General features: G+C 36.3%; 2 protein-coding genes across 3 annotated transcripts; one reads left to right on the top strand and one right to left on the bottom strand.

The window, feature by feature from the left end:
• Positions 1-6,825: 6,825 nt before the first annotated feature.
• LOC116027319 (long-chain-alcohol oxidase FAO4A-like) lies at positions 6,826-11,633 on the top strand. The gene is made up of 3 exons (XM_031268879.1): positions 6,826-7,098; positions 7,756-8,025; positions 9,618-11,633. The coding sequence occupies exons 1-3, from the start codon at positions 6,850-6,852 to the stop codon at positions 11,514-11,516; spliced, it is 2,418 nt and encodes an 805-aa protein (XP_031124739.1). The 5' UTR covers positions 6,826-6,849; the 3' UTR covers positions 11,517-11,633.
• Positions 11,600-14,549, bottom strand: LOC116027320 (protein decapping 5-like). 2 transcript variants are annotated; one of them, XM_031268880.1, is made up of 7 exons: positions 14,299-14,549; positions 13,795-13,895; positions 13,387-13,455; positions 12,726-13,295; positions 12,394-12,582; positions 12,138-12,248; positions 11,600-12,042 (listed from the first exon to the last, which is right to left on the bottom strand). In XM_031268880.1, the coding sequence occupies exons 1-7, from the start codon at positions 14,459-14,461 to the stop codon at positions 11,908-11,910; spliced, it is 1,338 nt and encodes a 445-aa protein (XP_031124740.1). In that variant the 5' UTR covers positions 14,462-14,549; the 3' UTR covers positions 11,600-11,907. The 2 variants fall into 2 exon arrangements, with proteins under 2 accessions (XP_031124740.1, XP_031124741.1); XM_031268881.1 differs by having other exon boundaries at positions 14,236-14,303.

Here is a 14,549-nt window from a genome sequence, read left to right as displayed (position 1 = left end):
TAAGTCAAAAAAATTCACATCATCTCATCTATCGTACCATTTTTTGGGTAACATTACCTTTGAAACATACATTTTATAATTTAACAATATAAACTTGTGACTTTAAATAAAAGATTCCAAGTTCACGGGTCTCAAACACACCAAAAGCTATCTAAAACAAATTAAATTAAAACTGTGCAATCTAGACTGAACAAACACACCAAAAGAATTAACGGGTCAAAACTAAACTTGATACGATCTCTAACATTATGTGAGTGTACAATATGATGTAATAATTAAAATGACACATCAACTTATAATATATTTCATCCGTTCTATTTTACCTGGTCTGTTTATTCTTCTTTGGTCAAACCAACTCTTTCTAATTTGTTTATTTTCTTGAGTAATTTTAAATTATTTTAATTTTTTTCCTTTTGTTTTTAGTAGTACTTGTAATGTAGTTTCTAAATATATAAATTTGATATACTAATACTAAACTTAATATTATGAAAAAATTGAATTAAAAATAACTATATTTAAATCTCGTTAATCGAATCAGACACATAAAATGAAATGAAAGGGATTATATTGAAATTGGACCAGCTATATATATTCAGCCATTTGTCAAATTGTCACCTCAGCCTTCTTAAATACTTGGAATTGAATTATAAATAGCCCCAACTTCCAACATACAATGCACATTTACATGAGGGAGAGTAGTAGTTTTCAAGCAGGAGACAACTTGCGTGGATGTTACACACTTCAGAAAATGATGACAGATTAGAGTTTTGAAGAAACCAAAGACAATGAATGGCTTTGTTGTCAAATTGTACTCATCTGACTTGCTTCAACACAAGTGAAGTTTTTTTTTTTTAAACAAGTTTTTGTGTAAGTGTAATTAGGAAAAAGAATATGAGAGGGGAGAAGAAAAAAAAAATAAAATAAATATAATTAAAATAAAAATAAAAAAATTGTTGCACCTGTAACGCGCCCAGCTACACATGCCCGCTAGGTGCATCAGTGGCTCTCACGCGAGAGAAGGCGAACATTTATTGTTGGTGAGCCCCACTTTCTGCACACACAAAAAAACCCATATTGCAGAAGTAATTTTATCTTCTCTCACTTGCTTCTCTCTCTCTGCTGCTGCAGTAGCAGCAACAGCAACAAGCAAGGGTAATTTAGTCATTTCCTGTTAAACCCCTTTCCAAGATGCACCGAATCATAATCCCCCTGGGATAATGTAAGAATTGTAATTCCTCAAATGGAGGGATACCAAACACCGTAATTTTGAATGTTAAGAAAAATTATGTTAGTTGTAAAGGAATTACAACTACATCCAATCAAACAGCATGTTATATCACATATGTTACTTTTTTGGGTATATATTGCATTCATATAATCCTAATACGAAGTAGATGCATGCATTGTCATGTAGTGTTGAATTGCACTTTAATCTCGAGAGAAAAATCAACTTCACTATTATCATATTTTTTGTCATCGGTGCACTTCTCATGTTTTTTGTCATCATCTTTCGAGTGTATTTAGTACAAATTGGAATTACTTATAAAGAGGACATAGGTACATGAAAGGCTGGAGGCATTAACTCAAAGGTGACCAAAAATTCAACAACATGACACGATTACACAACTGAAAATGTTTGCGCAAATAAATAACTAGAAGGGACCAAAACATGATCCATGAGGTATTGACTCTTTGATAACACAAGTAATTATGGTACACATGAGTATGAATTTTCCTTGATTTTAGTTACGTGTTGAAATTAAATATCATTGTTTTTTTTTTCTTTCTTCTTCATGGGCTACGACTCTCGAAAATCACATTATTATCTCAACTAGGGACCATAACCCATTATTTGAGGTTGTGCACGTGATAGATTCGCTACTATATAATAACCTGTAAATTACACGTGAGAAGTAAATTGCACTAGGATGTGCACGGGATAGTCCACTCTCATGTAAAATAATTACAAACCACAAATATATATANTAATTTGTTTATTTTCTTGAGTAATTTTAAATTATTTTAATTTTTTTCCTTTTGTTTTTAGTAGTACTTGTAATGTAGTTTCTAAATATATAAATTTGATATACTAATACTAAACTTAATATTATGAAAAAATTGAATTAAAAATAACTATATTTAAATCTCGTTAATCGAATCAGACACATAAAATGAAATGAAAGGGATTATATTGAAATTGGACCAGCTATATATATTCAGCCATTTGTCAAATTGTCACCTCAGCCTTCTTAAATACTTGGAATTGAATTATAAATAGCCCCAACTTCCAACATACAATGCACATTTACATGAGGGAGAGTAGTAGTTTTCAAGCAGGAGACAACTTGCGTGGATGTTACACACTTCAGAAAATGATGACAGATTAGAGTTTTGAAGAAACCAAAGACAATGAATGGCTTTGTTGTCAAATTGTACTCATCTGACTTGCTTCAACACAAGTGAAGTTTTTTTTTTTTAAACAAGTTTTTGTGTAAGTGTAATTAGGAAAAAGAATATGAGAGGGGAGAAGAAAAAAAAAATAAAATAAATATAATTAAAATAAAAATAAAAAAATTGTTGCACCTGTAACGCGCCCAGCTACACATGCCCGCTAGGTGCATCAGTGGCTCTCACGCGAGAGAAGGCGAACATTTATTGTTGGTGAGCCCCACTTTCTGCACACACAAAAAAACCCATATTGCAGAAGTAATTTTATCTTCTCTCACTTGCTTCTCTCTCTCTGCTGCTGCAGTAGCAGCAACAGCAACAAGCAAGGGTAATTTAGTCATTTCCTGTTAAACCCCTTTCCAAGATGCACCGAATCATAATCCCCCTGGGATAATGTAAGAATTGTAATTCCTCAAATGGAGGGATACCAAACACCGTAATTTTGAATGTTAAGAAAAATTATGTTAGTTGTAAAGGAATTACAACTACATCCAATCAAACAGCATGTTATATCACATATGTTACTTTTTTGGGTATATATTGCATTCATATAATCCTAATACGAAGTAGATGCATGCATTGTCATGTAGTGTTGAATTGCACTTTAATCTCGAGAGAAAAATCAACTTCACTATTATCATATTTTTTGTCATCGGTGCACTTCTCATGTTTTTTGTCATCATCTTTCGAGTGTATTTAGTACAAATTGGAATTACTTATAAAGAGGACATAGGTACATGAAAGGCTGGAGGCATTAACTCAAAGGTGACCAAAAATTCAACAACATGACACGATTACACAACTGAAAATGTTTGCGCAAATAAATAACTAGAAGGGACCAAAACATGATCCATGAGGTATTGACTCTTTGATAACACAAGTAATTATGGTACACATGAGTATGAATTTTCCTTGATTTTAGTTACGTGTTGAAATTAAATATCATTGTTTTTTTTTTCTTTCTTCTTCATGGGCTACGACTCTCGAAAATCACATTATTATCTCAACTAGGGACCATAACCCATTATTTGAGGTTGTGCACGTGATAGATTCGCTACTATATAATAACCTGTAAATTACACGTGAGAAGTAAATTGCACTAGGATGTGCACGGGATAGTCCACTCTCATGTAAAATAATTACAAACCACAAATATATATATATATATATATATATATATATATATATATATATATATATATATATATATATAAATTATACTAGAAAGACTTTAAGCGACGTGACAATAATAGTGGTTACGGCTTTCAAGGCCTTTAATTTTCCCTTGATTTTAGTTATCAATGGAAATGTCATTGTTTGTTTGTTTGTTTTTTTTTTTTTAAATGGTCAAATAGGCTCTCAAACTTTTTAAAGGTATAATTTTTTTCCAAAAAATGATTAATGACCTGCTATCACAAGTCATTAGGTTTCAGGCGACACTCCGACGAATTTTTAGGAAGAAAAGTGATCGTCGGTCACCTCGACAGAGATCTGGGTCACCTTCTAAATGATTAATGACCTGCTAACATAGGTCATTAGGTTTCCGGCGACACTCCGACGAAGTTTTAGGAAGAAAAGTGATCGTCGGTCACCTAGACCGAGATCTGGGTCACCTTCTAAATGATTAATGACCTGCTATCACAGGTCATTAGGTTTCAGGCGACACTCCGACGAATTTTTAGGAAGAAAAGTGATCGCCGGTCACCTCGACCGAGATCTGGGAGCAACTAGCAATCGGTCGCCTGTCACTTTTTCGAAATGTTATCTAAAACCTAATCACAGGTCATTAATCGATTTTTTTGAGACTCAATTTCATGACCTTCAATATGAGAGAGACTACATGTAATATAAGCATAAGGTGCTTAACACTTTTCAGTTAAAATTAAAGAGTATTATTTGACCATTTTGGGAGTCGGGGGGCCTCTTTTCACTTTTTTCTTTATGGGGTACAACTCTTGAAACATCACACATAATTTCCTTTTATTATCTCTAATCTTTTTCCACAACCAACAGCTACAACTTAACTCCTGCCATTCTCAATTACTCCTCCGTAGTACAGTTTCTGGCTAAACTTCTCTTTCAAGGTCCTAACAGATTGATGGTAACCTTTGAGAATTTGATACCTTCAAGATTCTATATTCAAATGAATTGAAGTGACCCTATAATGGTATATCTATGATCTGTCACTTCTTTTCTTTGTTTTGATGAACATTTGAGATTTTTTTTTTGAATGACGAGAAACTTGACTTGTAATCACCATTTGAAAGTGTATACTGGATAAATCTCCATTATTATAAATATGAGTTAATTTCAAGATGATTCACCCCTTCGTTTTATATAAGATCAAGAGTATTGAGGAGCCCTTAAATTTGTGGTTCAAACTTATACTCCGTACAATATATTTTCTACAAATCTATTGCATATGGAATTTTTATTTTAATATGAAGGTGTACACTGAGTGAAGACTCTAACCGGTAAAAGACTATATATAAGAATGTAAATTAACCTAAATTGCTCATACCTCACTAACTCAACCCAAAAAATTTAACCAGATATTGTACGTAGGCCGAGATAGTGTTCTCATAGAGTCGATCATAGTATATTATCCAATTGATGCAACCTGCAGACATACAACGAGTACGTAGCTCTATTGGAGATTTGGAGTGAATACAATATAAGATTTAACATGAATTTTGATCAATTAATTAGAATCACGCATTGAACATTGATAAAACGGTACAGCTAATTTACCTTAATTACCCTTGCTACGATCTTCCCTACAACAGGCCCCATAGTTCTGCACATAAAAGCTGTGCTCATCTAATGCACTGGAATTAGTAGCAATATATGTGCTACTTGCATTGAGGGTAGTTATATGCACTTATGCAGACTTTAAACACAATAGGACCCATTTACTATAAAAATTAAAGCATATGATCATCAGTCCTATATATATATTCCTGTAAACAATATATTATAGGGAGCCAATTCAAGGAATTTTCTAATACCGTGGGCATATCAAAGTTGTATTATCCATTTAGGTACGAGTAAGAGTGTACAAGGTACAACTTTGTAAATAAACCACTTGCCACTTCAAAATTCATCAAGCTGGATTGTCAGTTTTATTAATTTTAATTACATTTAATATCAGAGCTAAAATCCTTTTAGTCCAACAATATTAGTAAGGATGGTATACCGAGAATTTATGACCCCTGGTCTAATATACATAATTTGACTAATATAAATACATACAGAGCATGTTTCTAAACTGATAGTTAGATTGCGTGGACTATAGTCATGCATATACTACATCTCAACTAAAAGTCTAAGCTGATAGTTGGATTACACAATATATGCTTAATAGTCTCAACCGTACCCAACTTAAGAGATATTAGCACCCAAAAATAATAATAATAAGTTAATAACTACTATCTCAACCGACAACCAGTTAACTAAATGTTGCTACATACTGAAAAACTTCAATATTTCCAACCATCAAAAATTGATCGAAAGTCAAGTTTTCAACCATTTTTAGCATTCAAAAAAAAAAAAAAAGACAGAAACCCATCCAAGTGATATACACTCTTTCCCACCAGCCCACGAACCCCACGCAGTTAAGGTGTCTTCTATTATGGTACTAGTTTTAAAGGGATATGAAGTTCAAATAAATAGTATCCCTACTTCATAAGGGAATTTCACCTACCTGCTCATGATGATGACAATATATAGGCCAAAAGGATCCCAGCATGTGAGTAGGAGGTCCATGTCAACAATAAATTCATAAAATTAAAAGTTATATACATGACACAAACTCTACAAGTGAATTTCTAAATTATATATTAATGTGATGTATGTATTAGTGCAGACAGGACTTCCCATGCGGCCTTGCAGTCACTCACTAATAGGTACCCATAAATGCACCATGTTCGAAAATGTATCATTAGATGTGGTGTAGTGTGTAGTGAATTTTATACCTTTCATTCTGGTGCATTTTAGAACAGTATGTTGTGCATTTATGCATACCTAATGCTACACAGGAAGCTGAAATATATATTAGAAAATGCACCACACAAATATGTATCATTAGGTATGCATCACTTAAAAACGCACCACTAAGTATGCAAATATACACCACACAGTATTAGCAAATGTACCATTAGGGCAGGGGAGTTATGGTGCATTATTTTGGGTGTGTGGTGTGTTTTTTTTATGTTTTTGTGTATTTTCATTGGGTGCATTTTCTAACATTAAGTTGTGCATTTTTTAACATTGAGTGGTGCTAATCACACCGACTGCACGGGAAGGCGCGGCCTTTGAACAGATTTCTATATATATATGGTTAAGTGCTAATACATTTCTCACCAAAACTAAGAAAAGAGAGAAAAATATAGTCTGCAAATTATGAACAAGAAGGAGAAGATGAGCGACGGTGGAGATAGCCTTCTTTCGAATGGGAAAGCAGAAAGAGGCAACGACGACGGCGTTTACTCCGGCTGCTCACTCTCGCCGGCGCTCATGGCGACGGTGATCTCCATTTCAGATACCTTCTTGCCGGCCGTTGATGTCCCTCAGCACGCCGCCGTCAACGACGACGACTCCGTCAAGCTTTTCTTCCAAACTTCTGCCTCCATGGCCGGAACTCCACAACGTGTAAGCTTTCTTTCTTCTTCTTCTCCGATCCTTTCTTTTATAAACTTTTGCTTCTTTCATGTTTCTTTTATCTTAATTAATTCTCAATTTTTCCATTTCTCTAGTTTTAAAATTTTTATACATTGACTAATTAGATAAACATGCACATATATATAACGTTTTATTATAGATGACGAGAGAAACTAGCAACATTGTAATTAAGAAGATCAATAATAAACCGCTTCTAAAAAAATTGAACTTGAAACCATTACCCCTAGAAATATCCTGGATTTGATTATTTTAATCATAAATATAAGGGGTGTTTGGTACATAAATGTTAGTTGTTAGTTGTTAGCCGATTGGTTCAGTATGTTTGATTAGTTAATAGAATTAGCTAATTGTAGAAAGATGTTTGGTAAATTAGCTGATTGCTGATTAAATGCAAAATGACTTTCTTAAAAAACCTTTTGAAGAAATTACTTTGAACAGTTTTTTGTATTTTGGCATTTTAGAGCAATAGACTGTTACAAAAACTTAATTGCGAAAAATACAACCACAACGAGCATCACATGATACCCCAATTTTCAAATAACACATCTTCTGTATTCTGTATGTAGCTGTCATCTTATTGACCATTAAGGCATTAATTATGGTATTTAATATAATGATGTTGAATAGGTTGCGTGGATGATAAGTGAAAGGTTGAAACATCCTAAGATGATTTTATGCCGGTTGACACTGTGGTTGTTGTCAACGAGGATAGGAACGTTAATGTTGTGTGGTAAGGCAAGCTTGTCGTGGCAATTTCCATATTTGCAGAGCTTTCCTCACATTTCAGTGGAGAAGAGAGCTGAGATTGTGAGATCATGGTCTTGCTGCTACATCAAGCTCCTCAAAACCTTTTACCTTGCCATGAAGATTTTGGTTCTCCTTGCATTCTTCTCTCAGGTGTGTGCTTTCATTAATTTCATCACTCTTTTATGGTTTTAATTTGTCTGGTGATTCAAATTGTGAACATTCAGTAGGTAAATTGTAATGGTCTCTCTTGCAAGGTGGACCCGAAGAATCCATGGTATAACTATTGCATCCTAGTGTAGTTTACTTTTTCTGTGTGGTTTACGAACTATTATTCAAGAACGGGGTTTACCAGTGCACAACCTCATATAGTTGTTTGATCTGAATTTTTTCATCTCAAAAAAAAAAAAAAAAAATACTACTCAATACAATGAGTCATTCCGTAAACGGTTATACCATGGTCAATTTATAATCAACACCATAAAAATTCTTTAATTTACATTGGCATTTTCACTTTCTAATACAATAAAGTTTTGGGCACCAAATTCTAACCCTAATTAAATGCCGACATGCATGCATGACCGTACGTATAATAATTGAATGTCCATATGTATGCATGCATATAAAGTGGGTATACCTTAATTTATTAGGTTTTATTTGCATACCTAACGAACGACATATGACCAAATTCTATATTCATGACATGAATTAACATACATCGGCTTGGCAAAATTTATTTAAGACCTTTTACTTAAAAAAAAAAAAAAAGAAGTTATAATCAAGTTTTTAGTTTTCTTTTATAAATAATAATAGTTTAAAATAAATTTTATTTTCAACACCCTATGTCTGAAAAAAAAAATTGACCTTTTTTTTTTTTTTTACTAATAACTTTATTATTTTACTGTATGTTTCATACTTTTACTCATTAATAAATTTTATCAAATACTTCTAAAATTATTAATTTATGTTTTCTGTATGGTTTACACGTTATTACACAAAAATAATGTTTACTCAATATATACTATTAGTAGTGACTATATATTTTCCTCGTCATCCATAATAATAAAGATACTGAAACACAAAGAAACCTCCGCTGAGGCTCGAACTCATTCCTTCCATATAAGAGTATAACCGAGTACCACTAGACCACAAGATCTTGACGGGCCAATATTATTATGTATAAACAAAGATAAGATGTGACTCAAAACTCTAATGCCAAATTTGTCAATAACATTTATTACTTAAAGATAGTGTTTGACATTTGAGGTCAATTTTATAATTAAATGTTGGGTCAATACTCAATACTCAGTCTGATATACACCTAATACCAAATTTGTTTATCACATTTATGCCTACACTAGTCAAATATGGCGTGTTGCACAACTACATAAATACTTAAAGACCAAAAAAGAAAAACTATAAGAAGATAAAGTATTTAAGAAGATATCTTTTGTGTAACCTAGGATTTTCATCGTTAGACACAATGACTAATCCCCGCGCTGAAACCTAAGCACCTTTAAGAGCGGGACAGCTGACCTAGAGCTAGAGATTTAATGTTGTTGCATACCCTAAGTCAATGATCAATCCCTTAACATTTCGTTAAGGATGGATGAATCCTTCCACAGAATCCTACTACATTAGTCTTGTTCTGCAGATTTGAGCAAGAAAATTGTCATTATTAATGTTGTTCTTATTGGCAGTGAATTGAAACATCTGAACTGGTTCTGTTGATTGTTGTTGTTCAGGTAAATGAAAACAATGAAAACATATCATGGAAAGCAATAGACTACTGCGGCCCGGACCCTGACAGCAGCAAAAAACCAGCAAGAAAGAGCAAGAAATGGAGAACTGGGGAGCAACATATGGCATTATCAGAAGAACAGAAGAAGGAAGAAGAAGATGTTGTGGTACCTATGAATGCAGAGCTCCTCCTAGGGCCACTTTACAAAGGGGTCATTAATCTGAATCAAGAGCCTCGTCGACAAGTTTTTGACAGGCTGCAGAAGCTGGGCTTTCCTGTTTCGCCTTGCATGCAGAAGGGCTCGGGAAAGCCATCATTCGTTATAGATTGTGATGCGGTGGTGGTGGGATCGGGCTCGGGGGGAGGGGTTATAGCGGGGGTTCTGGCAAATGCAGGTCACAAAGTGGTGGTTTTAGAGAAAGGGAAATACTTTGCGAGAAGTAGCCTTTCACTCCTGGAAGGGACTTCGCTGGATGAAATGTATTTAGGGGGTGGATTGGTGGCAAGCAAGAATATGGACATTTTAATGCTGGCGGGGTCTACTGTAGGTGGAGGCTCGGCGATAAACTGGTCTGCTTCGATTCAGACACCTCCACATGTGTGCAAGGAATGGGATGAAGCTCATAAGCTGGAATTGTTTGGCAGCAAGGAGTATGAACACGCGATGGAGACTGTGTGTCGGAAAATGGGAGTTCAGAGTGAAGTTGAGGATGAAGGGTTCCAAAACATGGTTTTGAGGAAAGGGTGTCTGGAATTGGGCTATCCCATGGAGACAATCCCCCGGAATGCTTCTCGTGATCACTACTGTGGATGGTGCTGTTTTGGCTGCAAAGACGGGAAGAAGAAAGGTACATCAGAGACATGGCTAGCGGACTTGGTGGATTCGGGGAATGGGGTAATACTTCCGGAATGTGAAGCAGTGAAAGTGATACATAGTAATAAGAAAACAGGAAGAGAAAGAGCTGAAGGAGTTGTGTTCGCGTACCAGAGCAATGGGGTGAAAGAATTCTGCTTTGTGAAGTCACGGGTGACTGTCGTTGCCTGTGGGGCTCTGTGTACTCCATCGCTGCTCAAGAACAGCGGGCTGGGGAACCCGAATATTGGAAGAAATTTGCATCTGCATCCAGTGGTATTCGCGTGGGGGTATTTCCCAGATGCCCCGAGTTCTGAGGCATGGCCAGAAGCAGAGAAGAAAGGCTACCAAGGAGGAATCATGACTGCAATGTCCAAAGTTGTGGCAAATTTCGAAGAATCTGGCTATGGTGCCCTCATACAAACACCTTCCCTGCACCCTGGACTTTTCTCAGCTATCATGCCATGGCTGTCAGGCACCGATATCAAAACAAGAATGCAAAGATTTTCAAGAACAGCGATTCTATTCGCCCTGGCTAGAGACAAGACCTCCGGGGAAGCCCCGTCCCCATCCTCGATAAGCTACAATCTGCAAAAGACTGACAAAGATAACCTGAAAAATGGGCTGGAAAAGGTTCTGAGAATATTGGCAGCTGCCGGAGCTGAGGAGATCGGGACCTGCCATCGCACCGGGAAGATACTGAAACCGAAGGGGGCTAGCAGAGACGAAATCGAGGAGTTCGTGGAGAAAGAGAGCTCAAGGGATCTGGGAAACCTGTCAACACTCATAGGCTCTGCACATCAAATGGGGAGTTGCAGGATGGGGGTGGATCCAAGGAGCTCAGTGGTTAACCCCATGGGGGAAACTTGGGAGGTGGAAGGGCTGTTCTTGGCCGATTCCAGCGTGTTCCCAACGGCTCTCGGTGTCAATCCTATGGTCACTGTTCAGGCCATTGCATATTGCACAGCACAGTCTGTGCTTAAGTTCTTGAAAACACAGAAGCATATGCAGCAGGGATACATAAAAAAGTTACAAGACTTGGCTGTCTGAGCCTCTGAGAGATATTGAGATTTGAGAGTTGAACAAAAATACATTTGATGCTAATATAATACAAGAATGCAAACCAAGCATGATTCAATAAGAAGTAATTTCTGGAAATTATCACTATTATGTTCATCTTCGCCACCCAAAAAGAGGCAAACAGGTATAGTTTACCAGAGGATATTTCCGCAGATGAGGAAATAGTTGCAGAGTCACAAAACTGTGCCGGCTCATGGGACAAAAAATACATGAACCTGCCATGACTAAAAAATAAAACTTGCCGATATACTAATTGCCAACTTTTTTTTTCTACAAAACTCACCAAGTCACTAGACCAATATTACAACTGGTGCCTCGATAGGGTTATCTTTCAGCTGTCAAATCCATGAGAATTGAGATCCTACATGTAAACTCCACGCTCCCTGCCTCTGTAGTTATACCCCCTTCCCCAGCCAAAAGAATCATGGTTTTGGCCTTGTCCAGCTCCATACCCACCATAACCTGGATACTTCCTCTGCTGAAAATTGCCAAAGGTCTGGGAAAAATGAAATTAGAAAAAGGTTGTTAGTTGTGTTTTGTCTTTCAAAAACATACTGCATACATTCATACTCATGTATGGAATATGCTAACCTCATTGTCCAACTTCACTCTCTCATTGAAACGGTTCTGTCCATTCCTAACCCCTCGTGTAACTGTATTACGAGATATATTGTCAAAGAAGTCGTCCTTACTGTAAGCAGGCTGCAAAGAAAAGCATCAAATAAATTTTTGACCTCTTTGAACTTTTTTGTACGGAGTAGACTGTAAATTCTGTTGTTGAAAAAGATGTAACAAATATCTAAAAGACAAAAGAATCTAAGTAGCACAAAAAGCATGTTAAACCTACCCTGGGATCAGCATCAAGAATCCAGACAGAGTCATTCTCCATGTTTGCGCTGACAAGAGCCTTGTCCTTGTGCAACTCAATTTTATCCCTCGTTTTTGCTTTTCCAAGATAACCCCATAGCTCATCCTTATTGAACTTCTCATTCATGGCCACAAAATCAAATTCTTCAGTGAAGTCAGTAGATTTCAACTGCAAACAATTGTTCAAGAAATGTAAAACTTTAAAAAACAAAAGAAGTATGGATGTGAGATAAACAAAAACTCAAATATGTGTAACTATATGTGTGTGTATATATAACATTATATATTTACATAAATGAAAAACAATCAAACCTTATTTACAGAGGGTAACGGCAAAAGTGGTGCTTGGACTGCTGCTACATTAGAATGTAAGGAATTTAGAGTTTCTGAACTCATAACTTCAATATCTTTCTGATCAGGGTATGAAGTCACTGCAGGAGAAAGTACAGACAATCTGCCTTGTGGTAGCTGATCTGGTGTCGGCAAGCTTGGTGGTTGTTCAAGTGAGGGACTGACTAAGTTATTTACAGATGAAAACATCGGATACAACAGGGACTTAGAAGGGAGCACTGGTATGGGATCTGGACCCGACTTACAAACAGCTGGATTTTCAGTATTCCTGCTTTCACATGATGAGGAGATTGGGGAAGGTAAAGGTTGGTAGTATGGTGATGGCACTAGATATTGTTGGGAGGCAAGATTAGGTGTGAAATTTAAAGGCATCAGACTAGAAGGGGCGACTGAAGAGGTCTGCACAGGAGCTTGGGCTGGATAAGCCATTGGAAAATCACACGTCACTGAATGAGTGGCAGTCATGGGTGGAATGGGGTATGGTGGAACATAATGACAGCTGCTTGCTGCTGCATCACCAACACATTGTGACTGCAAGAAGAATATAAAAAGGTTATAAGGTTTTGTGTATTTTTTGAACTAAGTTAAATCTGTTTTGGCATTATAAAGGGATTCTAAGCACCTGAATAATAGCAGGATCATGTGGTATTGCCTCCTCCAGGACCTCCAACTGAGACTTCACTTGTAGATCCTTAAAGCAGTAGAAGATGTTCTTAGAATAAACAAAATCTAAATGCAAGGAGTATAAAATCAACACATATTTTCAAAACACTAAAAAGCAAACATATCCTACAAACAATTGTCAACAAGGTTATGGAATGAACTGAGGATAACTACAGTGAATTCATTTGCTGCTTTACAATATATTGGACTTGGAATATCAGCAGTAGAAGCAGAACATTTTAGGACTACTTGGTGCTGGTGAACTAACATTCAAAGAAAGCATAATAGGAGCTAAATCAATGACTCTGCATCATTCTAAAAAGAAGTTTTATACAATCAATCGAAATACCTTCACCCATCAACCTACCTTAATGTCACTTCCACTAAACATGATATAGTCATATATTTTATCACTTGCCGGGACCTGTGGGCCATCTTTCTTACGTCCTTCAGTTCCATATGATCTCACTGCAGATAAAACAGAAGGTAAGAATGATTGCTATTCTGCCATACAGCCAAAGTGCTTCTACATGGGTGATGAAAAGTAGTTATAATGGGAAATAAAAACAGCTATAAGGCATTGATGAATGGATAAGCAGGAAACTGTTGAAGTTGGAACTTCAATCACAGGCAACAGTAAAAGAGGCCTAAATCAACAATCAAAGACATTGCATGATTGAAAATCCAAACATATATACATACGCATCATAATTCATAAATCACAAACTCAACAGATAAACATACAGAACGGAGTACATGATTCATTTCAAAAAATCTATAAAATGAGTAAGATATGAGCAGACATTACTTTAAAAAAAGACGCATAAAACGTCGCGAGAATCATAGTAGCAACGATTTCAGCCTCTCTTACCGTTCTTCAAGCCGAGGACGGAGGTTTGAGGGTTGAGGTAGTATAGCACTCCCTCGTACCGAAACTCCGACACGGACGTCAGACTGATGAAGCTTCCGATGTACGAGTCCGCCGGCGCGTCAGAGGATGATGCCGCTTTACCATTGCCGGAATCGCTCGCCATTTCCGCGGAAAAATCTCTCAGAATCCCTCAGACAAGCTGGAGAAGAAAAAAAACAAAAATGAAGGATCTAGACGCTAATGTGGTGTCC

The sequence above is a fragment of the Ipomoea triloba genome, chromosome 8 (assembly GCF_003576645.1).
Source record: "Ipomoea triloba cultivar NCNSP0323 chromosome 8, ASM357664v1".
In the NCBI taxonomy this organism is placed as follows: Eukaryota; Viridiplantae; Streptophyta; class Magnoliopsida; order Solanales; family Convolvulaceae; genus Ipomoea; species Ipomoea triloba.
This window is presented reverse-complemented; position numbering and strand designations above follow the sequence as displayed.